Raw genomic sequence first — 26,702 nt, forward strand, 5'->3', positions numbered from 1 at the left:
AGGGGTTTGGTACAGCTTTTGGGTTTCATGAAGTGCAAGAGCGCTGAAAAGCTGGTCAAACAACTTCCTAGAGCACATCCCTGCGGGTCCCCTGGGTCCATGTGCTCAAGGACACACATGTGTAGCGAGGTAGCTGTTTCTGCTAAGGCAAAGAGCAGCATTACCTGTTTAGAGAGCTTTGGCTGTCAGCAGAACGGATATTTTTGGCTCAGGTGGAAAATAATAAAGCTAGATAGGTCTGAGGTCCTGGTCAGAGTGTACCCGCCGGGTGCTTGACTTCAAAACTGATGCCAAGTTGTTCAGCTATTTGAATTTTCAGAATTGAAGTGCCAGCAGCTGGGCAGTCCTGGGCTGCAGGCACAGTGCAGGTGAGAACACGTTAAGCTGCAGGCTCTTGGGAGCTGCTTTCCCATGTGAGCACTAGACAGGGAATTACTGCCACTTCCCTGTCATCACCAGTGTGAAAAGTAGGTGTGGTATTTCCCGGTTCAATAAAATAGAAGGAGCCCAAGGTCACTACCCTTCTTTGTGAAGTGGGCCCATTCCATTTTAAGTGCTTCCTTTTGTTTCCTGCAAAGTGGTGACATGGAAACAAAGCCATCTCCCACCACCAAATGACAGCTTGCTCCAGCCCTTTTCCTAACAGAAGCCCTTGAGGTTTTCACCAAGGGAGCTTGATTAGGTTAGTAATCACTGCAGCACACAGAAAGCATTTATACCGTGCAACCTTTTGTAAATAAGGAGTTATACTGGTTCTGCCTTTAAAGCCAGGGAGATTTACATATACAGCTGTCTCTCAGCACTGAGGGAGGAGAAACTGAGGCAGTAAAATCCTGAAAGCCAGCAATTTATTCAAGAAGGGATGCAGAGAGCACTTGAAGGCTCAAAGCTTGTGGTAATTTACCTATAGTTTGCAGCACAGGGAACAAAGGATAGGATTTTCATTAAACCCTAGCATTTTTAGAGGCACAAACTGTATTTTTTTTTTAAGTCACATTGACGGTCTTGCAAGTTTCCTTCAAGAGTTGTTATTACACAAGAGCTGTGTGTGCAGCTCTTAGTAATTCGCTGCCTGTTAATTGTTGCTGTAGTGGGACTTCCCAGTTCTCTTCTATTCCTAAGACCTCTTCTGAGGTCTTCTGTCCTATTCTCCTTTGGCAGTCACCTCGCTCTGACATAGCTATTGCATCTGATGTGACCTCTAGTTAATGACTTATCATCTCCAAAACGTAAAGAAATCATTTGTGCCAAGTCTGCCAACACTAAATGACTTCGGGAGAGAGGGACTTTGTGACTCACGGCTCTCTGCTCACAGGTGTGACCAGGGAAATCCCAAACCTTTTCTTCAGTACTTCACATCTTGGGCTACAAGATACCTGGGAAGCAAAATCAGGTAACATCCCTTTTCCTTTCTTAGAGCAGACTCTAGTTTTAATTACCTCCTCCATTCCTTTGGTAGCAGCACTTCATGGGGGTTCCCTCTTCTGTAGCCGGGAAATCGGGAAACACAAGTATGACACAATTACCTTCAATTACCAAAAATATTACTTTTATGGAAGAAAGGCGAAAATTTTTACTTATTCCAGATCTGAAGCAGTGAGAGACACATAGAGATTATAGGGGAGTTTTCAGTGACTGAGGCTCACCCATGGCCTTCAGAGAGGAGAAATAATCATGTTACTGCCTTTCCTCCCAGCTTCACAGCGGTTTGTAGCCTTTAATCCCACACAGTGAATCCTCTGTTTGCTTGGGCTTTGGAGATTCAACAACCCCCATGTGCAGTTAGCACAGAGCAGGACTCCCCCGTTACTTGCTGGTTTGATCCTGGCTACAGCCATAAATGACTGCCCTGCCTCTGTATACACAACATATACGTGGATCAGATACAAATTTGAACGTGTAACACAGCTCCACCCATGCTGTCTGCAGAAGACAAACTCATCCACAGCAATGAAAAGTGCAAAGATAATTCAGTGTTTTCCACTTCATCCCAGGTGATGTTTCCTAGCATCCCTTGGCACATCCCTCCTTGCACACCTGCCTCACCCCCCCAAAAGCTATTGAGATGCTTGTTTTGCTGAGTCCAAGTCTTCTTTTGGTCTCCAAGGCTCTTCTATATGTGTTTCCAGAGAGATTAATAAATACTGTGCACACCAAGCTTCTGTAGGGCCCGTCACGGGAGCCCTGGTATCCCTCCAAAACATTTTAAGTTTGTTTTTTTTGCCATCCCTTCTCTTTGAATGTATGACTGCCAACAGGCCAATAATGGCTATGTGCTTTGCAGACAACATCCGTTGTTCAACCTGGAGCGCCACGTCCTTATTTTTATTTGAATGATTCTTCTCCTGTCCCATAATACACAACGACCCCCAATGGTTTTGCATTTGAGCTCCATCTGGTGCATCTTGGCTGCATGTAGCAACATCTCAGTGCCCATCCCTGCTGTGTAAATCCTCAAGCAGGTCAAGACATCACCATGTCCCAGCGCTGACTCATGGCTGTGCTCTCGCAAGGGTTGATGACAAGTTCTTTGGTGCTCTCATTCGTGTCCCCAGTCGTCTCAGTGTCCAAACAGAAGCGTGAAGCTATGTGTTCAATGTGTGACCCAACTTTACCCCATCGCTGAGGAGAGAGACACACAAGAGGAGAAACAGGGGTGAACAAGCTTCCTCCTCATTGTGCTTTTACTATACTGTTCCACCATCAAGAGGACAGTTGTCACTAAGCCTTTGCGGCCTGATGCTGGGAAGTACAGGGTCCCCCAGCCCACATCCAGCAGAGCACATGCTTAGCACTTCTCCCATCAGAAGCACACTCATTTAAGCTCAGCCTCTGCCTGGCTTCAGGAAGATAATATATTACTAACAGCTTTTTCCCCAGGTCACTGGTTCAAATGCCAGCTCGATGATTAACTACAGAGAAACGTTAGCATCTGCTGGCTGACTGGCAGCCCGTGTGAACTAAATTGCCTGTTTTGGTTTCACTTCTGCAGATAAGTATCCAGATCACCACCCGCACTAATAGACATCCTTATCAACACGCTCATTTAGAAGGCAAAGGGCTGAACAGGCCAGAGTGTACTCCCAGATAGACTGTGCTTCCCGGAGGAAGTCAGGGCACACGGGCGATTTGATGTGCAGTAATACTATGTGAAAGAAAGGCAACTTCAAAGAAAATGGCAGATCAACGAAAGGGCTCACCTGCTTGTTGTCACCTTCTTTGCAAGGTGACAGCAGCACCTGGGAACCGGGGAAGAGGGTGTACACAGACAAGCACAGCTGCTGCTGGCGGACTTGGTGGTTGTATGTGTATGTCCATTCCTGCAAAGAAGAAGAAGAAAGGCGGTGAGAGATCAGGGTTGATTCTTGGTATTCTTCTACCTGGAAAGTAAACACTTTGGCTTGGATCCTGCCCCCTCAGAAACCAAGCACAAACCTCACTGACTTCAAGAGGCACCAGGACAGGTCACTAGGATGTTTCAAGCCTCCTCAAAACTGCAGCTGTCATTGGGAGACTGTATATGCCAAAGAAAATGTCTACAAAAGCTGCTGGAAGAAAATGGTTCATGAGATAAAGGATTTCATAAGCTAGAACTGGGCCGTGGTTGGGGAGCAGGGAGATGGAAAAATGGCAAAAGAGGCAGAAATGCGCAACCACACAATGTGCAATCCTCTTTTTCCGAGGAAGAGCAGTACAAATGCTTTGCAGCTAGCAGCGGGAGAGAGGAGGTGATATATAGCAAGTATTTGCAACTCCTGGGATTCTGTTCCCAAATATCACAAAAGTCAGGGGTAAAGCTCCCCTTTATATCAAAGGAGCGGGACCAAACTCCAAACGTTTGCTTTCCTAGTTTGCTATGACCACTGCTATTCCTGCTCCCCTGGGCTGTCCTGGAGTATTTTTTTCTCATGCTGCTTTTCATGGTCACCTGCTCTTTATCAGCTCCTCAGCCCAAGAAATAATCTTTGGGGGAGCAGAGACTCTATCCTGTGTAAAGCTCTCTGGGATTATCATCGTTTCCACCCATGGATGTTTTTCTTGGGAGAAAAAGAGAAGAGGCTGATTGATAGTCTGACCAGGATTTCCAGATGTACTAGACAAAGCATCATGTATGTACAGATACACTGCTTAGCCCAGTAGTATTTCACAAAAGTTTATTCCAGTTGAACGTTTTCTGTCGTTCACCTGTGCTCATATTACCCAACAGCACCTCCAGAGGATCTAAGACCGTCCGGGCAGGGACGTCTCCGTGCTATTTGTGTGTGGACACAAGCAGACAAGAGCTGCTCTGGCTTCTGGGAAACCACAAACCATGCTTTTACATAACCCCAGAGAGTGACTTCTGGAACAAATTTTTTGCTTATAATTTTGTGAGAGTATTAACTTTAAAATTAGGGCTTGAAGGGGTTTCTGAAGGCCTCTAGCCAGGGTGCAAAGCAGGATCAACTCCTGCTGTGCAAACAGCTCGAGATAGTAGCCAGGCGAGCAGCAGCGGGAGCAGATGGAAAGCCGGCTGCTGAGCCGCGGCAGGGCAGGTGAGCAGGACTGGAGGACAAACAGCAGGCTGGCTCCGCTAGCAGAGGGCAATAACCACGCTGGAGAGAGCAAGGCCGGGCAGCAAGAGGTTTTCTGCAACAGGCCCCAAGAGACAAGGCAAATGCTTTGACAGGGTACAGGCCATTGAGAAAAAGCTGCTGTGAAAGAAAAGGTGCAGGGAGAAAGCAAAACAGTTGAGAGCTCAGATACAGAGGAGTCAGAGCTCCGGGAGGAGCGGAGTGAGCAGGGGTGTTGGCAATGGAGGGGAAGGCAGCGCTCAAACGTGTGGCAGTTTAGGCTGGGTCTGGAAAAACGAAGGGTAAAAGGTGCTCCTGGGAGGCTGCAACCCTTTCTGAGCGCCGGAGGGGAAAGCGAAGGATGGCTGCCCTGAGCTCAGAGCTGGGACGCCTGCAGCTCCCCCCGACTTTGAACGGTGGAGGCTTTGGGTTGCATTAGCATGAGTTATTAGAGCAGGGAAACGCTTCCACCCCTTTGGTATTTGTCACCGTCAGCAGCTTTAACTCCTCTCCCCGACTTCAAAACAGACAGCTACAGGCATTTAATTCCTGGGAATAAAAATCCCACTTCATTCAGGTTCTTAGCCACCTGGAAGGGAAAACACGCTTTTGCACAGCAGACCCAGATCCACAAGGACTTCACACTGTGATCCTCACACCTCACGTTGCTGAGCCTACTACTCCCCACCACCTAATGGAAATCAAACCTGGCTTTTTGAACAGCCTGCCCACAGGCTTCTCAGCGAGAGCTGCCCAGGGTTTCGGCACATAACAAGCATTAATTTTCAAAGCCGTAGTCTGCACTCAGAGGGCCTTCTGGCAACTACTGCTTTGTCAGACAGAGCAGAGTTTACCTGATCCTACAGTGAACACGTTCCAGACATCCCAACCATGCACGCTGTAAACTACCAGCCTGGGAAATCAGGTGCCAAATTCGCCTTGCATCTGTGAAGAACCAAGCCCTATGGGGCAAGCTCCACCACCTGTTCTCGGCGCCTGCGCTGCTACAAGCTACTTTGAAAACCTGCTTTACATTTTTAACCAATTGTTTGTCATTTTAGCTCGGGGCAAGGCTTGAGCTACACCCATGAGGCTCCTCAGCAGCAGCAAGCTAATCCTGTAACTCTTGTATATGTTGGATCCCCCAGCTAACTCAGGGAGCGGGACTTCATGACCTCTGAACCTCCATGCTTCCCTGAGGCACTTCATGGAGGAGTGCTGCTCCCAGAAGTTCTCCATGCTTTTTTTCCCAGGCCAGGCTCTGTTCAAGCCTCCCCGATATTCAAATCCTCCCAAGGCAGGACCACCCTCTCACTCAGCAAGGCGCCACGGGATAGACAGGGTGGTGGTAACCATCTCTCCTGAGCTGCTGTTCATCATAAGAAATGAGGCCTACGGAGCTAGATATATGTGTCAGTTTGATAGCTGACATTGGATCCTCCCCTCTTGCCCCCCGGCTGCCCTGCTACTGTCCTTATCTAAACTGACAGATTTTCACACAGCTCTTCTGTTTTGGCAGAATGGCTTTTTATGGAGGCCAGTCCTGTTGAAAATGTTTTATCCAGTTCTAATCATGTCTTGTCTCTTTTCAGCCCTAGACAAAAGCCAGAGAAAATGATGCAAAAAATGAAGACATTCTGGGGGGAAAAAAAGTCACTTGAACACCACAGAATCCATGAAAAGCTTTGAGTTAAAATACAGGCAAATGGCCATGCAAATGTTTATCTTACCCCATCTCTTCTTGGGATGAAAATTCCTGGTTTTTTTTCCCCATGAGAAACTACTTTATCTTCTAAACCCTGGCATACTGAGCACTCACGTGGCGAGCACAGCAGTAACAGCAGAGCTTCGCGCCCCAGGGTCGCGGTGAATGGGGCTACCGAGGGTACTCCTAAGAAGGGAGACCTTCAAGGAGCTAACACAGCTTCAGGGCTGCAGACTGGCCTGAAGCGATGCCAGCGGGACTGGGAGCTGACCCCGGGCACCAAGGAAAAACAGACACACGAGGTGAAACTGAGATCAAGATTTCCTGCCTTTTCAAAGACAAAGCAGCTCCTGATGAAGTGGTGGTGGAGCAAGGAGGAAGAGGGTGGACTGGGAGAGCAGGGCCATCAGCTGCACACCACGACAAGCAATCCCCCTCCTCCGAAGCCTCGGATAACGCTAGCCCCCATCTGAGGCTTGCGACTATTTTTCAAGGCTTCAGCATCATTCAAGCAGGCACCTGTCACTGCTGCTCAGCATCACTGTGAATTGAGGAATTATTTTAAAATGTGACCTTTGGCTTGGCGTAGCCTGGCTGGCAGAGGGAGAAAGGAGCCCCTCAGCCTAGCAAGGAGCAGCCCCATGGGAGCCCAGTGTTATGTGACAGCGCTGTACGTGCTCTGCTGCCAAGCAAGAGGTCAGCCGTACCCTAAAGCTAGGGTAGCAGCTAGAGAAAAGTGTTTCTGAAAAAGCCAGGAACCTCAGCCCTCAATTATCTTTTTAAAACCACAGGGAAGGACCTCCCAAGACATGCGACTGCATGGGTCACCTAAGGATACCAAAGTGCTTCACTCATCGAAAGGCCCTGGGATGCAACTAGCACTTACACACGTCTCAGGAGAGGGAAAGCAAAGTACAAAAGGTGCCCATGGCAGCCCGGGTGCAGAGGTGACATTGCTGCCAGCCAGCCCCTCTGCTCTGCCGGCTTAGCCCAGCCAGCCTACAGCTGGGGCAGGACGTGCCCATGGAGGAGGAGAACGAAGACTTTTGAGGGGAGGAAGGTCAGAAGAGAATTTTTGTGGTTGAGATGTCTCAGGAGGGACACTGTCAGGTTAGCTCAGATAGATGCTAATTGTTCTCCAAAGAAAAGTGCGGATTTAGTCAGCCCACAGAGGTCCTCAAACCAACTGGGGCAAGCTTCAATGCCACATCAGGCAGATTACCACATTGCATTTCCTTCACAATGAGAGTCAAGGACACGCCACCCAAATGCAATGGCAGCCAGTCAGCTCCAAGGCCAGATATTTTGGGGTATAGGCCAGATATTTTGGGGTGCAGGCCAGGGAAACAGATGCTGCAACCTTCCCACTGTTTCCTCACTTGTCTAGGAGATGACTAACTCTACACTCATCTTGCGGCTACTGCTTACATGTGTGTGAGCATCTAGGCTGAAGTGCCATCTTCTTTTTTATCTGAAGTATATCAGGTTTCATGGGACTGCTAATGATTAATAGTTTATTAAATAAAGATGTATGTATTAATATCAACTGACGCTTAGTTTGAAAAGAAAACCAAATCACTCACATCTTCATCAGATAGACCAGGGCAAAATTATCATCAATTGTTTTCCCTCAGATGCATTTCTCTTGTGAAAAACTAAATCAGTCAGTTCATTTAGCAAATGAGACACAACAAGACAGAGAGTACCCAGGCTCCAATGGGCAGGAGCACAGGCAGAGGCCGCTGTGCCCTGGGGACAGGTAGCACTGCATAAAGATCTCTGCCAGTCACTATCTCAGAGCCTGCCCTGACTGCTACCAGACCTTTTGGAGAGGGAAGGGCCAAGTGGATCCCAGGGACGAGAAGACAGAGCTCTCCTACACAAAGATGAGGGGTCTTCTTGTGCCTCAGCGCCCCTTTTAGTAATTCAGGACCAACACCAGACACCACCAGGGAGGGTTTGTGAGGTCTGCTAGGGGTGTCAATCTGATTTCACCGCAATCAGGGTACTCCTCTCAATTTACCCAAACTATGGATGTGGCCAGAGGGCTCACAACATCCTTCCCCTGCACTACAGACAGAAAAAAATAAAATAAAGAGCAATTGATTGCCATCTGAGAGCTCCTGTTCCTCTGTTCTCAAACCATGCTGATATATGACAGCTCAGATCTTCTCACACCTGGTCCCAGGACTTCACGCATGTAATGTTGGTAAAGGGCTTGGGGAGCCTACTAGGGAGATAGCTACAGAAGGGCAATCAAGCAACCACATTAATGCTACTAACACTGATAATAAAGGATCTGGATGGCCAGGATATTTCCATAGTACTTACTGAATGCCAGGAAAGCACAGCTTTGATTTAGTTAAGCCTGTTTTTCAAATAATGAAGCTTAGCGTAAACAAGATGTGACTTTGGTACGTTAAAAGTGAAGATTATTGTTCTATTCTGGTATAGCAAATAAATACAAAACTAAGTAGCATTCAGGACTGCTGCATAATCTATCCTACACAGCCTGGCGACTATAACCCCCATGTCATTCACATATTCAGGTGGTCTTGTAACAATTGTGTAATTAAAATATAAGTTTCTATTCACAATGAAAAGTTAAATATCCTGCTTTCTTCTGAAATATTCTTCATGGGTACAAGTAACAGAGAATTACCCTAGAAAGACAGAGAAAGATAAAAGGAAACTTTTTTTCTCTATTTCTGCCTGTGTATTGAGTGTAGCTACTCAGCAATCTGTTTGTAGTGCATTTTTCTGTTCCCCTGCAGAGTTAGTCCTGGATGTGCATAAGAAATGGAGTTGCCATCCAGTGGGAAGCGTTGACCTATTGCAAACTGCTGCAGAATCAGCATGGGAAGATGAAAAGTTTGTGGCATGAAAAATTCCAAAAATTTACTCCACAGAAATGTCAAAACAAAATGTGTTTGATGGGAATGAAACAACACAACTTGTTGGCATGACATTTCTCTTTTTAAAATATCACACCAAATTGATATTTCAGAAAGACCAATGCCATTTCATTTTGAAACGCTAGCTTGCAGCAGCATTTTCTGTTCTGATCTTCCCAGATTTTTTTAAAAACATCCAATTCATTGAAAGTTGCAATTGTCACTGAAACTTTTTTTTTCCTTCAGCAGAGTTAACCCTGCAAAACATGATGATCTGCTCTCATCAGCTCACTTCTCTTGCTGTTTGTGTAAAAAGTCCATGTAGCAGTGGAAGAAAGAAAAAGAACTCTAAAACCTGGGAGCTAGTTAAACCATAAGAACTGTAACTATTTAGTGTTATATTCACTATATTTTCTGAGCTGACTAAAATTCAAGTAGTCATTGTTGATTTTACCAGACTGTGAAGCAGATATTATTTTCCTGACTAAAGGCAGGCATGCAACTGCATGCAAAAGAGGTGCACATGCTTCGTTTCCACATACAAACTAGGGACATTTTCAGCAGCATCTCCAGGCTGGGCCTTTTATATGCATAGCTACCTGGTTTGCATGTGTAACCATGAGGGTTAAGGATCTACAGTCAAGTGGAAGCAAGCACACCATTGCCTATTAAATTATTTCACGACACCCCGAAGAAGCAAATGATTGTTATCATCCTCCCTGTTTTATAGATGGGAACAGTGAGAGAACTTCCTGACATGCCCAAAATCACAAAGGGAGCCTGAAGAAAAGGCAGGTTTCAAAGCCATGTCTTCAGGGTCTTGCTCCAGTGACTCCGCTGCAAGGCACATTTGCCTGCTCTTGGCTCTAACGTTTCATAGAATATGCTTTTGAGAACACTGATTCATATGGCTTTTTCTCGTCTCAGCGAGACTGAAAAAAAACGAGATCATCCTCATTAAATTCTCACTGGTTTAATGGGCAATCTAATATTGAGAGAATGCAGACTATGAAGTTATAAATACCACTGCAATTCAGTGCATTTTGAAAGAAATAAGGCCAAAAGATGAGAGGAAATTATAGTTCTCTTTGTCTTACTCTGATCTCTGCAGATGAACGGCGCGTAGCGTTCCTGAGCAGCAGCAATGCTCAGCGCAGGCTAGCACAGAGATAAGCGGTCCAGCCTGTACTGTGGCTCCTGCACCAGTCCCTGCTGCTGCCCAGGGCCTCCGCCGAGGTAAGGAGGACTTACCAGGGTTTAACTACGTGCTACCTTAGGAAACGGGCTAGCAGAACGGGTAATCCTCCAACAGAGCTTTAGCAAACTTAGGAAATCACCTTGAACCTGCCCCAGAGCATTCTCTCCAGCCAGCATCACGGGGACAGGCAACACATCTTACCTGTGCCGTTGCTGCTGTGCCTTTGCTGCTGATGCAAGGATTTAAGCTCAGGATGGGGAACTCTTGGGCTTCAGACTTGTGCGACTCCAGGCAGCTCTGCCTTTGCCTGATCATCCCAGTTTGATAGAGCGATTCCTCAGGAATCCTGCGGGAACAGCGTGAAAACAACATCCCTACTCCCCCAGGCACGCGGAGTACTCAAAGGGAGGCTCAGTGGGGTAAGGAGGGTGCAATTGCACCATTTCACTTTCAGAAAATGAGAGTGGCAAGATCTAGTACAATACTGAACCACTGAGAGCAGTACATGGACAGGGATGCTGCAGAAGCAGCACTCAGAGATGGATGGCCGGCCTTTCTAAGAGGAAAAAATAAATAACACCGCACGAGGCAAACAGAGCAGCAAGCAATAGATTGTGAGCAGGCTGAAGGTCAGCCTTCAGGTTGCAGGAGTGGGGAACTTTATAAAAAACCACCACAGAGCCCTGGCATTCCCTGTGAATGCTGCTGTGCAATGCCACACATGGCAAAAAAGCAAGAAAACATCTATAAATCATTTTCACCCTGTGATTCTGCACTCAGCTGTTGCACCAGCAGGTCCCTGGAGGTATCTCCAAAACATTTGCATCCTTTCTGAGGATGGTTCCTGATAGTGACCATGGGAATGGATGCAATGGTTTCTGGAGTAATTTTGGTGACTAAAAGGCATCTGTGCAAAAGCAACCGTGGAAGTGCATATTAAGCAAAGCATTAGGCTAGGAGTAAGGCAGAGCCACCTGCATACAGGTCATAAATGCCTGGAGTGGATGGTTTCACAACACAGAAGTCTTGAGTATCACAGAACAGCGTGAAAGGACTGGAAATTAGGTGCTTTTTTTTTGTAAGCAAGAGTCATAACGTACTGAAACAACCCACCAGAGGCTACAGAGGATTTTCTACCTTGGGATACTTTTGTAAGGAAAACTGGCTATATCCCTATACCACCTGTCCCACAGCGTGGGCAGGAGGATACCTGAGGAAGCCCCAAGAGCAAAGAGAAGCAACTGGTGCTTTGCCTCTCACCAGCCCTGCAGCAAAGAGCCACGGAGTCTATAAGGCTGCCTAGAGAAAGCAGGATCACAAATGAACCATGTCACACTGTGAGCAAGCTGTATTTAAAGCCAGCACAAAATTCACTATGCCCTTCTGTGAAGCCCAAGGGAGGAGGTGCCTGTGCCTCTGGGGCAGGGGGAGGCATGGGGACTGGAGGGGCAGAGGAAAGCTCTGTGGGGCAGGAGGGATGGGGCATCCTGCTGCCCTCCTAGAGACAGGCAGAGATCGCACATCCATACCGAAGTTCAGGATAAACGTTTTCCAGGTACCACTTGAAGCTGTGGCATTTCAACCTCTTACGCAGCTCCACTCTGCTCTGGACGCTGTGGGAAAAAGAGTATCATAGAGATACAATGGAAATCATAAAGGTGAGACACAACATACCAAAAAGGGAAGCTGAGAGAAACCCAACAGATATGCACAGACAGCCAACACAAGAGCATCAGCAGCTCTATTTTCTGCTGTCTTCTGCATGAGCTTGGGTGGTCGTTTCGATCTCTGTCTCTTTGGAGGTCTCACTTGGTAAAATGGCATGATGACATTTTGCCATTTTAACAAGGAGCCTGGAGTTTGGTGGATGAAAATGTTCATGGAAAAGTACAGTCATTTAAAACGGATTACTAAAAAAAATGTATGCTATCTACTATGTGCAATAAGTATTCATTTAATATATTAATATACTAGGAAATTAATATATGCTATTATAAGTTACTCTTAGTTTACAGGACCACAGAAGGCCTTGATTTCCAAGAGCACCTAAACATGCCTTTAAGTCAGCAGACGTTAATCACACAGTGAAATACTTCTTTCTTTCAGTAACCAGGGCAAAATTTCTGCTGAGGGATCATGCTGTATAGTGACATTTTCCAAACTCCAGCTCCTCCCTGGGCCAGCCTCTACCCATGGAGCTGTTATGAGCTGGCATTTACAGAGCAGCAGGAAGCCTCCAGTACCTTCCCTTCGCATAGGCTATCTTCTCTACACCCTTATATATTTAGCAGGACAGAGCTGTTTCACTTCATTTGGTGTTGGCGGATGGGAAGAAGATATGAATTCAGTGGAAACAGGTTAGTCACCAGGATTTCAATTTATTTATCCTGGAGATTGAGCCAGAAGGAATTTGGGTTTGGATTTAGGACCCTCTGTGGTCCAAAGAAAACTTTTTAAGGAAAGGAAGAGGATATGAAAATAAGAAATTAACACAAATACTTACACCTGACAGGGAAGCATTTCTGACTGTTCACAGAATGAATGGCAAACTCCCCGCATACAAAGCACTTGCTCCTTTTCAATAAAGCCTTAGTGGGCCCAAAATTTGATGATTTTCCTGCCCTTTAGCTGCCAGCAAGACCTCTGGACTCCCCCCCCCAAACTCCACTCTGGGACCAGAAGTACTTGTACCTAATGCCAAGGGCCGGACATAGGCAGAGGGGGTTTTCTTCCACCTCGATTTGGTTTGCTCACTGGGATAAACTAGCACAGCATATAAACTAGCTGTTTATATGTTTCATTGCTGTGTACATAGCATCTGCCTACCATTAGCATTTAATTGAGCGTTACTACAGAAACGATGCAGGCAGGTTTCCGCAGCAGGGCGATGTCACCGTGAACACCCACTGCAGCAGGCAGGGCACAGGCAGGGCACAGGCAGCAGAGAAAGACACCTACTTTCCATAAGGCCTCCCTTGGGCTGCCGGACGAGCCGCGTAGTAGTACTGCTTGAATTCGTCCATCCACACCTCCGCGGTACGCTTGGTGTTTCTGAAGGAGGCAATGAAAGACGGGTGAAACCAAGGAAGCCTGCGAGGTGACATTTTCTAAAATGCCTCGACTGATCCATCCCACTCTCCTCCCATCCTCAACTTGGTCTTCAGCTTCACCCAAATCACCTTTGAGCCAGCCCACCCCTCGCTACTAGAGAAGGTACTCCTCCTCCCCATTATTCCAGGGACCAAACAAAACAGGCCAAAGCTTGCATGAAGAATTCACCATTTCAGACTCCATTAGACGCTTTGCATCCACCAGACTCAGAATTGAAGCTTCTCCTAAGCATCATCTCCCAGGCAGGCATGCCTGGGGTTTTATGTAGTGGCTGGGATGGAGCTCTGAAAAGTGGTGCAAAATTTGCCAAAGATTGAAGGCAAAGATTTCCTTTGCGTCAATCCTGTATGGACTCTTCTGCTTTGCCCTCCCGGATTTCACTGAAGCAAATCTCAGCATTCAAAACTTAAGAGAAACCACCCCGGCCACAGTGCTGTAGCATAAATCTCAGTCTTCCACATCAGCCAGGTGTCTGGAGAAGATTTATGAACTGCAGAAAATCTTCTGTTGACTTCAGATGGCTCTAACTCTCCTTGCAAATGGCTTTGTTGCTCTGTACCTATCCGCCCATCCCTGTCTGGGCCAGGGGAGTCCTCCAAGCTCCTGCTCCAAGGCAGGCCAGTGCCTCCAAGCTATTGCTATCACGCCACTGGGCTGCGGGTGCCGCGGGGCAGGCTCTGATCCAGCCGAGTCCCACATGGCCAGAACAGGAGACAGTCTGCACATGAGCCCAGCACAACACTGGAGCCTGAGCTGTCTCTCACACTGAAGAAGAGGTCGTGTGGAAAAAAATCAATATCTGGCAGAAAGGTGGAGATATTTTTTGCTAACATCTCTGTTTAAACAGGTAGCACATAGCAACAGGTTGCCAGAAGCTGCTTCTCCTCTCAGTCTATACACTACAACATTAAGTTTAAGGCTGATAGATACCATAAGGCTAATAAAATCCCAGCTCCTAATGCTGACAGATATGTTTCTCCAGGCTGCTTTTCAGTCCCTTGCTGATTCACTGTGCTTCTTCCTCTCTCTCTAAGGCCACTGCAATAGTCTAAGTGCTCTTATTCAAGAGATACCAAAGTCACAGTGTCTACATCTGTATCTAACCTTCCCCAAAGTTTAGGGTTTTTTGTCTTGGCTTCCTGATGTCATCTGGGTTTATAAGAAACATGGGGATAAATGCCAAGGCTCACACTGAGGCATTGATTCAGAGCTCCCCGAAGTCCCCATGCGCCTGTGCCTGGGGTGCAGCCAGAAGAGCTGTACCCATTCAAGCTCCCCTTGCTCCTCCTGCAGGTGATGCAATGCAGACGCTGCCTTTTCACTCAGGTTTGCAGCGACTCTGGCAGTGAAGATGTTGCCACATCCCAGCCTCTTCTGTAGGAGTCTTATTTCACTACTAAAAGCAAGGGCCCTACTCGTGACTCTCAAATTTGTGCCCTCCTCCTTGATACCAGCAACGCCCTGTGCCCCTCATCGCCATCTTTTTGAAGCAAGGTGACAAGGTCCCCTTCCACACACTGCATGGCTGAAAATCACATATTAGGTGTAACTGAGAGGTGTAATTTGCACTCCCCCAGTTTGTTGTCTCATGCAAAGCATGGGGAAGGTGCAGAGAGCCCAGGTAACCCCGCTGCAAGCGGCTGGGTCTTCACAAATACTGTTGTCGGCTCTTTATAACACTGGGAAAGCCATACTAAAAGGAATGCCTGGTGTGTAAACACACACAAATGCAGTTTAGCTGAGAAACAACCCTGCATTAAGTATAAGTGCCCCCAGTGTTTTTCTCTGTCATTTACTTAATAGACAACCTTCAGCCTCATGCTCTAAAAAAGGAGAAAATCCTTCCTGACTTCACTATCTGCTCCCATCACCTTTCCCATGCCGATTCTGCACTGCCTTTCCATGCCCGCTGTTTCCAGGATCTTGGCCCATTTCAGCCGGCCGTTTCAGTACCTGGTTCAGTCTATGTTCCTGTGTGTGAGGACAGGTCCCCTTCAGCTGGAATGGCCTGGCAGTTCCATGGTGTCCCTGCCAGCAAGGTGCAGCCTGTTGCTGCCTCTGCTTGAGAGACAGCACCAGCCTGGGGGCAAAGCCACCCGCTCCGGCATGCTGCTCGGTTCCCCTCTCGGAGAGGCATCGGGAACCAAATTTTCTGGTTCAGCTGAGCCACGCTCAGCCCTCAGCTAAGGTCACTGGGTACTGACAGACATTGCTGGCAGCTTGATTTCAGGTCATTATAAATGTGTTCTGATGACCTTAGGGTCTAAACCATTTGCTGTTACGGTAGCTAGTGCTCAGGGAGATGCTGGGGACGTCCCTCCATTTCTGTGCTGATGAAAGGTACCATATACGTGTCCTATTTCTGTCATATTCTTGACACTGTAGAAATCCTAAGGGAGAGTCGTACTGAATTGCATTTTCTTCGGCTCAGGAGATTCCTGCCAGGGGTATTTCAAAGTTTTCCAAACAAACTCTCCTCCCCATCTTCTCTGCTCCCCCTCCCCACAAGGTAGCACCATATTCCATTTCACAAAGAACAAAGCAAGCACAAAACACCTACTTAATGTATGTATTGGCATTTCCCTCTGGAAAGACGTACGGATGTTTCTTCCGGAAGACATGTCCAACGCGGCTGCAGGGAATGATTTCCAAGCTCCCTCCACACATCCACACGCGGAAAGAGATTTCTACAAGAGAAGCAGCTTCAGCATTTTGTCTTTCTGTCCTAGAGCAGGCTGGATCCTGGTGCTACCTCTCACTTCATCCTCTGCCACATTAAACTGGGGTAAATCAATTACCGGAGGGGCTTTCCTAGGCACAACTTCTTTAAAAGTGCATTTCAAAGCTTCTTGCGATCTGTTTGAAGTCAGTGCACTTGAAACCTGCCTGTAGCACAGCAGGTGCTATCATAATGGCAAGAGCGAGACAGTGAGTAGGTCCCTATTCATGCAGCCCTGCTTACATTGCAGAATCATCTTGCCAGTTTTGTGCTCCCCTAATTACTTCTGCCCTGCCTATTTCAGAGTCACTTCCCTCCAAAGGGCTGTCAAGTTCACCAGGAGAGGCCAGGAATTCTGTGTTATTAATCACTACAGTGGTCATTATCTTTATGAATCCACCATTAATTCTGGAAAGTGAACAGAGAGCTATGCATCCATCACCTGTCCCAAAATGGATAGGAGCTTACCCTGCCCAGCGCATACTCGGGGCCCTGAGTGCCGACGTTGCGGACCAACAAGGCACATACCTTCACACAAGCAAAGGTCAGTGGTGGGAGGGATTATCCCAAAAATCTGGATAAGCTGTCAGTACGGGAAATGACTCCTGCTTGCCCCAAGCCACTCTCTGGCGGGTCCATGGGACCCTTCTGGAGGAAAACGAGCCTGTGGCACAACTGACACCAGAAGTTACAGGGCTCTTGGCAGGGAGCTGGATGAAATCCTAGCTGGCAAGGTAGGACGGGTGAACAGAATGGCTGATCTAATGGGTCCATCTGGTCCTAACACCTGTGAAGCTCTGAATCTGCAGCTATATTGTCAGACAGTCATGCTTAGACAGAACCAGCATGGAAAAGATATGAAATTAAAAAGAAAAGGCTTCTGCAGTTCTTTGCATCTTATTTTATCATTTGTTGACAGTATAGAGCTACACATAGCATGTATTTACTCCAAAACTACAAATTCCTTTTCACCACACCCCCCCCATTTAACTACAGAAGTCAGACACGAGGACACCCATTAACTTTGCCAGCTCATGCTCCCAGCAGTCCCCTCACATATGCCAGCACAAGGATGACTTGTCCCCAGGTTGGACGCTGGCAAGACAAGCGCCTGTGGTGGGAAGGCCATTTGGGCAGTGTGGACAGGCAGGCACTCCTCCTCCAACAGCAGGCACTGCCAGCCTGCAAAGCTGCCATCCCTCCAAAAACAACTCACAACTTCAGGGAGCAAAGGAGAACTGGAGCCCAGACCTCCAAAGCCACCTACTCTCAGGTGCACGTTGCTGCAGAGCTGGGAGCCAGCTTCGTGGGGCTGCCTGCTCCTGAGCTGATGGAAACGAGAGGCTGGCACAGCCACAAAGCCCTTTCGACTTGATGCCTGGGCCAAAAATTCAAGGCTTAAGCCCATCCCCAACAGCTGACCCTGGCAGCAGGGGCCAGCAAAGGCTGGGGTGGGAAAGCACAACAGGGAGAAGCATTTCTTTCCAGAAATCCCCTCCCCTTCCCTTCAGTGCTGTGTTTACAGGCAAGAGCTGCAACAGCAGTTGGAGCCTCACCACTTTCCCCAGAGCTGGGTAATAACAGGCCAATAAAACGTGCCCTTGTGCCATGTCCTGGTGCGATATTGGGAGCAACCTTAATCACAGCTGCAGGGAAATGAGATTACGGCAGGATACAGCCGCTCTAAGCTGCTGCGGCTCAGGTCCCCTCGCATGTGGCTGTTGCTCATTTGCCTGTGTGTCACAGCGCCGGCCACACTGCCAGCGCTGCTGCGTAAATCAGAAGGGTGCCCGATAAAAGGGGACAGTCAGCTGAGCAGCTGTGAACTTCAGCGTGGCTGCTGCGTCGTGCCTTCCCCTCCTCTGGTCCTTCTGCTCAGCCTGGGAGAAGAGCAGCTCCCTGAAGCGCTACGAGGGAAGGACCTGCACCGTTCAGTCCTTGCTTGCTCTTAATTTAAAGCCTAATAAGAGCTGAGCTGAGGTGATCTCTGTGCACTGTGAACTGGAATGAAAACACAGTGCTGGGGAGGCAGGAGATGGTGAGGAGTCTGAGCTCCCCGCTTCAGACATGTTGCACCCTGCAGACCCTGCTGCAATCCCAGTGGAGGCAATTAAAGCACGGGCTTCTGCAGGTAGGGGTGACCCCCAGAGCCATCCATGGCAGCTAACAAACAAGGTCTCCAGACAGGCAGCCAAGAGCTAAATGCTTCGAGAGGAGGTAAACTGAGGCGCCAGTGAAGGCACGGTGTGGGGCCAGCTCAGAGGAGCCAGGGGAGCAGGAACCGGCAGCACCCTCCACCTGGCCTGCGAGGGATGCCTGCAGTGCGGGTGTCCCCTCCCAACGACCCCCAGGAGAGGTGCGAGCAGTACGTGCTGGGGTGCACTGGGCTTGGCCTTAGCTTGGCAAAATACCTTTAGCGCTTCTTGCTGGCCTGCAAGTCCTTCTGCCATTACTCATCAATTCACCTACAGGGGATTAAGTAAATTTAAGAAGTAAAACACCTACAATGTCCTCCTCCTAAATCAAACACACTTGCTTTTGTTTTGCCTGAAGTCTCCAGCCCCCTCTGACTGCCCAGTCAATAACAACAAAGGCAGCAGCGATGCTCCCCAAGACCAGAGTCCTGCAGCCCCTCAGGACTATAGCTACCAGAAAAAGCAGAGTTCGCTGCGAGTGCCCAAAACGAGCAGCCGCTTGGTAAGCTCCTGCCCTCCGTCACCTGCCCAGAGCTGACTGGGGCCAGCAGGGTCACAGCTGCCCCTGCCTGCGTGCAAAGGAGAGGTGGGACACGCTGCCCTCGACTGTTGCGCCTGCAGGAGATGCAGCTTTGAGCAGGCATGCTTCTGCTCTCAGGGCAATGGGCAAGACAGGATCTGCCCTGCTGCTATGCAGACCTGCACTTTTTTGTTGCAGCATTAACCTGCCTGGCTCCTTCCTCGCCTTTCCCTTTGTCACACCGATGCCCTGAGGCAGCGTTACACCCTGCAGCACAGCCAGCACATGTTCGGTCAGGACCAGCCTCCTGGGACATAGCACCAGTAAGGGACACATGGCGCTCTGTAGGATAGGCCATAACCACACGTTAAGGAGCGCAACGCCTGCCGTGGCAGGGCATTGAGCAAGCTGCTGGGATCGAGCTTCCCCGGTGGGCAGGCTGCCCCGTCACTGTTCATCTCCCCGGAGCAGCTCATGCTGGCTGCTGTCAGAGATGAGCGAGGAGCAGAGACGGACAGCGGGTCAGGCGCAGGGCGGCAGTCCCTCTCCTCCTGTCTAGTTCCCTTCTGGAATGCTTTGTTTGGGCCATTGATCCAGCGGGGGAGGCGGGAGGGCTGCTGCTCCCTCCTAGGTTTCCTCAGAGCCACCCCACTCGGAAGAGCAGATGCTTTGGGACAGACCAGTGGCAAGACACCCACCCACAGAGAGAAAGCACGAGGGCGAGAGATTCTACTGCATAACAAGATATAAATAAATAAAATATGCTAGAGGAAAAAGGCATGTGAAGGAAACAACAGTGCCAGGCAGAGGATGGGTTACTGCAAGGCGGCAGCATCTGTTCCTTTGGATGACTGACAGCATTGCTGTATGTGTTAAGACACAAGATCCTTCCTTCCTTGCTAGCCATACTCCCCAGAGGTGTGAGCTATTAAAGCCAGGTTCTGATCTGTCTCCCTGACATCGAGTGCCTCCCCCTTCTTTCACGGATACAGTCTATTGCTCCAATTTGCAGCATCGCTACAGCTTCAAAGAGAGAACAGCCCAGCCTGATCCAGCTCCGCTTGACATGGGGGACAAGGGACAGGCTGTTACCTCTTTCATGTGCCCTCTCAAGTCTGCATGGAGGAGATTTCTTAATGCCCATCTTGCCTTGTGATAATGGGCAGAGGTGACTGAATTTAGGTTCGCTCTTAACCTTTTTTTTTTTTTTTTTGTGCAGGAAAAATCAATAGTGTCAAGGAGAGCCTGGCAGTACTCAGCCATCTAGCGATAAAAGAATGGATAAGAAGCCATGTTGCTTTGCCACCTGCTTGCGCCATGCCAATGGAGCTGCTGTTTCAGGCACTCTGCAAATTCAGGGAAGCACTGATGCCTCAGTTCATAGCTTCAAAATGCTGTCATCAGGCAATGGAATAAGACACGTCTTTGCTTTATTAATGAGAAAATAAGATCAGGAAGGAACAGGAGGGTGCGTGTGGTGTTCTCTCATCTGTTGGTAACACCAAAGCTGAAAACTCTGTGGTTTAGGGTATTTACCAATAGAAAATCAAAGTGGCATGGAAGGCAGGGAGTCCCAAGTACCAACAACTGCTCACTTCCCATCATTCATGGTTGTTGGATCCCTTACTCACCTGAGACCGAAACCTATGAATGTGAGGGAAACCATGGATAGCATTCAAAGCTAAATCCAAAATGACCTTGTATCCATCTGGCATGACTCAGGAAGAGAAGCCAACACAGCAAGGTGCAGGAGGAAGAGTGACTCACCGAAGTTCTCCCCGCCCCAGATGTCCATGGCACTGTCATACTTCCCCAGGTGATTGAACCAGGCTTTGTCGATCACAAACAGCCCCCCGGCAATGATGGGAGTCCTGCAGAATGGGTAAGGGAGGAGGGGACACACTCTCAAACACTGCTGCAGCACCTCAATGCACAGAAGCAGCCCTTCCCTTTGCCTTCTCTTCCATCGTCAGGACGTTATCCATGTATCTCCTTCTCACCAAACAAGGACAACACACCTCAAAAAGCATATGAGCCTTTCTTTCAGCCGCCTTGGTATTTTGCTGTCAATCATAAATTGCCTGGCACTTAATGACTGGCTAATGCACCCATCAGCACAACTCCTACAAGCCTGAAGTTCACAGCCCTGATTGTAGGCTTCAGCATCAAAAATGCACTTAGCGCTCGGGGGGGTTATTCACTCAGATGGGCTTTTTGCCTGGAGCCAGCCTATTAAGAGCACCATTCCACTGGGGAGGGGAAGGCAGAGCCAATTCAGAAGGGCTTTTTAAAAGCCATCACTAGCTGTGTGATCTTTATTTCAAAACAGGGTTATTTTTCATTCTTTGGATTCGCTAAGAAAACTGCACAGAGAAGGTCCATGGAGGAGGGGAGGGCAGACCCAGAAGACAGCTCGAGGAGACTCGCCATTTACCGGCACAAGTCCTGCCTCCATTCAGTTGCAGATAGTGTGGATGCCTTGGCGTAGGCTCGGGAGGAGCTGGGGCGACTGCTGCACCCGGGCAAGTCTCTGAAGTGCCCTGCGTGGCAGAATGACCAGGAACGCAAGGCAAGCCTTTGGGAAGTCAGTGAGAGCTCCTGTTAACAACAGCATCCTAAGGAGCAACAGTGCTTTGCTCCCCTGCGAGCTTTTGGGGGCCCTGAGCTTCCTCCAACACCTGGTCTCCTCCATGCTGCACACCCCAGTGTTTCACGGCTGGGGAGGCAGACACCAGCACTCGGCCGGCTGCCAGGAGAGATTCTGAGCAGAATGAGGGATTCCCTCCATCCCACGGCATGAGGACAGATGGCACCTCTCCTGTTCAGTTTTGCTATCTCTCCCGCTCATCCTGAATTTCTGAGGAGCCTTCAGCAAGGTCCAGAAGAGCAGTGCTGATCTGGAAGGGCTGGACTAGATACCATATTTCATCAAGTGGGCTGAGGACACTGCCTTATTTTTAAGTGATAATTGAACTGAGAGAAGCAGGAGTCTAGAGCACTGGGCTTTTTCTCTAACCATATTCAGCCATAAATATACCCCTTCTACCTTTGCAGCACCCTCAGGCTTCAATGTTGGGAGGTGAAGCTGTACTGCAAAACCCAAGCTAGCCAGGAGCTTGCTATACGTATTAGAAGTTCAGAGCTGCCCTGGAAGGAATATCACACTGCTATGGTGCACGGTGACACACATGAGGTCAGATGTGACGCCTGTCCTGCCCCATGTTCCTCAGGTGCCTCCTTCCCCCTCTTGACTTACTTAATGGGTTCAGTGGGATCAAGTCGTTTGGCTTTCTGCTCTGGAGAAAGCTGCTCCCATTTGAAATGCAGACTCCAGTCAAAACCTAAAACCAAAGCAGAGAATTACCATGGTGAAATTAGAAATGGGTATGGGTTAGGAGGCAATGCGGGTTGCAGAAGCCATGTTTGATGGAGTATTTCCCCACTTTCAAATGACTCAAGCCATGGAGATGCAGCTCTTGGGAGAAGAGTCCAATGACTAACGTATTTTACTACTGCATATGAACAAGAAACAACACATTGCATTACAGTTGCAAAGTCAAGCACTCCAAAGGCAGGAAAAGTCAGAATTAAAGCTGCTGATGAAACCTTACTTTGTCCCCTTGTGCACAGAGATACACGCTCTGATGGATATTGCACGCTACAAATAGCACAGGCATACTAATAAGCACTACAGTCACATCCTCCATTTGTTGCCTAGACATCCCACATCTCTTTTCGGCAGCCCAGCTTTCAGTGCTGCCAAGGGCGGCTTTGACATGACCCTTCTTTCCTGCTTGACCGCCTTATCCACTGTAGCAAACACATTCCTCACGCCATGTTTACCTGTCTCTAAAATAGCCTGAAAAGGGCCAGCGGGGAGCAATGAACAGTGCTAATGCACTTTTTGCAAGATAGCAGGAGCCAGCAGTGTGGTGCAGAGCCACCAGCTCCTCGGGCCAGTGCACTCTCACACCACAGGACGGACGCCCACGGGGCACGCACGTGGCTTGAACTCACCTCCTCTGAGGTCCGAGGAAGCCGCCACATAGGCAAAAGTGTCCAAGTTGATGATGTCAATAACGGGGCTGACCACTCGGGTTGGATCCTGGAAAGCAGAAGTGAAATGACCCATGACTTCAGATCCCACCGCTCAAACTGGTCAAGGGATGCTCTAAACTCCTGGAGACACCAGGTGGCTGGAAATCTCGGTGTCATTCAGGTTTGTTAGGCACAGGTGCCCATCACTGCCTCCTCCTCCTCAGCCATCACATCAGTTCAACCAAGGAATTAATGGCAGCAGCATCAAGCAGCAGAGGTATTGCTGGGAGCCAGCCGGCAAAAGAGGCTGGGAAGGCAGGCACCATTGCTCCTGGGAAAGAAGACGGCATGCTGCTGGCCACTGAGCTAGCATCTCTCACCAGCTTTGGCTTCACCCACAGTCTCTCCCTCCGCAGGCTGTGCATGTACTTGGCGCTGAACTTGGCTGGATGCAAACTCCGCCTGCCTTTTGCAAATTCACCAATGTATTCCCCTTTCACCTCCCTTAAATACTTTTTACTGGATTTCAGGTGACAAACAGGCAGTTGAAACGACAGAGGAAAACCACAGGCAGTCAAGCAGCTTAAATACAGGCATTTTTCAAATGTACGAACTATGGGGATACAATTAGAGTTTCGCCAAAGGTGTGAAAGGGTTAAAAAAAAAGACCCGAATTATTTTAAATAGTTGGTGGTGATTTAATTAACATCTTGTTATGGGCAAAGAGATTATACAAACAGTTACGAACAAAAATATCTACAGGAGGAAGAGACTCTGACAGCTTTGACTGGTCTCTTATCTCCCTTTTTCTTTTCAAAAATCCCAAACTCCAATTATAGCTCAAACTTCAAGCTTTTACCCTCGCCAGATCAAATCGTTTTTCACAGCCATGCAAAGAAAAGCATCTGAGCACACATGAGGTTGCTCTCTCGCTTGGAAAAGACTTTGTTTTAGAAATTAGTCCTAACAAAGAAGTACTCAAATGCAGCTGTAGGAAGAAGCAACCAAAGGCCATGAGCCAGGAGCTGGACTAGGGCTCAGGTTTTCCAAATGAGCATGAGAAATACTTGGTATTTCCATAACAACATCAAGTCAGGAGTCTTAACATGACTTTCTGTGAGTCAAACAACTCACTGAAAGGGCAAGGTCTGCTGTACCTACTACCGCATGGAGAAGGTCAAGTCATGTCCAAGCACGAAGAGCCTTTCAAACCCATCATAGCTGCTACGTAGTGCCCCTCAGACTGCCGCAGCTCACTATTCCCAAGAATCCTTTAGTTGCCTAAGGGCAGGGGAAAGGTTTTAAGCAAAGCATCGGCTTTGCGTGCCAAACACTGCAGGGAAAGGACCATATCTAGTCATTTAAAAGTTGCCCCTCAAGCATCTTACTGGTGAGCACTTCTAACTAGCCCACACTCATCCCCAGTTTCAATTCCACACCTATACTCATTGCATAGCACAACTTCTTGCAAGAAAATTCCCTTTACCTCTTGGCTGAGTGCATTACTGCAGAGTGCTAGCAGCTTTCAGCAGTGCAACCTTCTCCCTGCCTTGCTTTCCCTGCCATGTCATGGGGACATTTATATTTATTCAGCTTTCATGAAGGTCTCTCTGACCCTCAATAGAAAAGCACGGCATGCTCAAGAGCACAGCACTGTTGCTATGATTTATTTTGGGTTGAGCACCAGATCTTATTATAGGCAGCTTCATCTTTCTGTTCTTTTTATACTCAGGGTATGTTAATATTAACAACACCCAAATCTTCAATCCTCTTTCACATGAAATTCTCAAAAACCTGAGAACGCATTTCTCCAGTACACACCTCAAACAAACCAAATTATGCAATTAAATCAACAGGAAAAAAACTCTGAAAATGGTCCTGAAGACAATGGATGCCTTTCAACCTTCGAAAAGGACCTTCATTCCAGCTTGTCTCCCAACCTCTACACCGTGACCTTATAATGGACAACAAAACAGGCCATGGTTGCTCCTCTGGCCCCACAGCAGCATCAGGCAAGGCGAGAGGGCCAGGCTGCCCCTCACCTGCCTCCCCTTGCCCTAGGAGAGCACCGGACTTGGGGGGGGCAATGCTTGAACTGGAAGTAGGGGGTCACCATCCACTGGTTGATCCCAGTGCCATTTACCCCAAAATTCAGTTTTGGGGCAAGCTCATTGAGTCATGCTGTAAAAATGTCTTGGGCTGGATAATTACATTGTTAGAAACATTATTCAGTTGAAATGCACCGTTAATGACGTTAGAGATGTTTGTTCCATAAGTAAAAACAAGAGCCCGCGTGCCCACACGCTCACAGTCATATGCTCACAAATACACTGGTGCAAAGCACCCACCATTGCTGCCATTCCCTGGGACACGCACCCTCCCGGGCACAGGTCCGAGACCCCCCAGGCCCCCTCTCTTCCCCCCCCCCCTTTCATTTGCTCTTAGACTTTCTAGTCCTGCTTGTTTCCAAACCCACATGCCAGGCATGCGCTGCCCACACCCGAAAGGTAGCGTGGGCCTGGAGGGGGGATGCCATCGGCTGCCGGGAAAGCTCGACATGGGGCTCAAGGGGCACCTTAATGTGGGTGCATGGTGGCACATATAGGCACACGGTGCATTTCCCACCACAGAAAGCTGCAGGAATAGCTGCTCTGTCCAAGAAAAAAAAGAAAAAGAGAAGCGACGTGCAGGGTGGCTGGTGGTGGCGAAAGTGCCAGCTGTGCTTCGAGGCACTCACCGCTCCTTTGCTTGAAACTTAAATCACATTAGCTCAAAGCAGACTGTTCCTAGGAGTAACACGGTAAGAAAATGCTCTTTCTAGGCAGCTAATCCTCACCGCAGCGGTTGGACAGGGAAGCCAGCTCTTTAGCACAGCCTGAAGGTGGCAGCAGTAACATTTCATACAGTTCATTGATCAATATTTTAACCCTGATGGAAAGGATGGGTACAGTGGGCCTGGAAAGAAGGAAACCGAAGACCCACTGCCCTTATCCTGCAGTTTTTGCGAGCAGTTAAAAAGCAAGCAAGTGGGACCCCACTTGCTTTGCAAGTCCTTCAACACTCTTCATAGTAGGTCTCCATTGCTGCCCTCAGCTGGGCTGCAAGACACTGGGCAGGATAAGTGCAGCACGAGCAGCAGCACAAGCTTACCAACTGCCTTACTTCCAGCCAAAGATTTAACTCAGAAGAGCAAATAAAAAGAAGCTCATGGAGGTGACGTTTGCATGTGATGCTATATTCAGACCATGACGCAGTGAAACTCCTATGGCAATGCCGCACATGGCATCCGCATTCACCTACCCCACGGGCACCGAACATGGGGCACAGTCCCAGAGCTGCGCGGGAAAGCAGCTCTGCCTGTCCCCTTCCTGCTGCCACCGCTGCCCTTCTCCTGCCAAAACACAGCAAAAGCTCTGCCTGGGAAAGAGGCAATTGCACTGGATATTCCTCACGGAAATACAGCAGGGCTTCAGCAGAGAACAAGGAATGCCTGCCTTAAAAAAGCTCAGAGGAACAACCGATGCAGTAAAGTTTAGTGGTGAATCCCACCCTGGGGCAGGCCAGCTACGAGGCTCGAGTGGGGTATCATAATGTGTGCTCTCGTAATTCCATCGGAGCTGTGATCGATAACATGAAAAGGCCATTTTCATTATATTACCATTTATCAGCAGCACTGTGGCCCAGCCTGCAAACCGAGGTTGGGACCTCTCCAGCGCTGGCTGCGCTACAAGGGCCAGCAGCACCGACTGCCCTCATCCACCGCAGAGGG

At 48.6% G+C, this 26,702-nt stretch overlaps 1 protein-coding gene across 1 annotated transcript in view; it reads right to left on the minus strand.

Annotated features, from left to right (window-relative positions):
* Positions 1-2,463: 2,463 nt before the first annotated feature.
* GALNT14 (polypeptide N-acetylgalactosaminyltransferase 14) overlaps positions 2,464-26,702 on the minus strand; it is a gene marked incomplete at both ends in the record, with an annotated part of 98,545 nt that continues 74,306 nt past the window's right edge. Inside the window, 9 exons of the mRNA XM_082305973.1 lie at positions 2,464-2,622; positions 3,201-3,320; positions 10,552-10,696; positions 11,880-11,963; positions 13,309-13,401; positions 16,022-16,148; positions 20,663-20,766; positions 22,152-22,236; positions 22,913-23,000. Coding sequence (XP_082162099.1) covers positions 2,464-2,622; positions 3,201-3,320; positions 10,552-10,696; positions 11,880-11,963; positions 13,309-13,401; positions 16,022-16,148; positions 20,663-20,766; positions 22,152-22,236; positions 22,913-23,000 — 1,005 coding nt within the window. The remainder of the gene's footprint in view (positions 2,623-3,200; positions 3,321-10,551; positions 10,697-11,879; positions 11,964-13,308; positions 13,402-16,021; positions 16,149-20,662; positions 20,767-22,151; positions 22,237-22,912; positions 23,001-26,702) is intronic.

This window comes from Platalea leucorodia, assembly GCF_965183815.1.
Source record: "Platalea leucorodia genome assembly, chromosome: 3".
In the NCBI taxonomy this organism is placed as follows: domain Eukaryota; kingdom Metazoa; phylum Chordata; class Aves; order Pelecaniformes; family Threskiornithidae; genus Platalea; species Platalea leucorodia.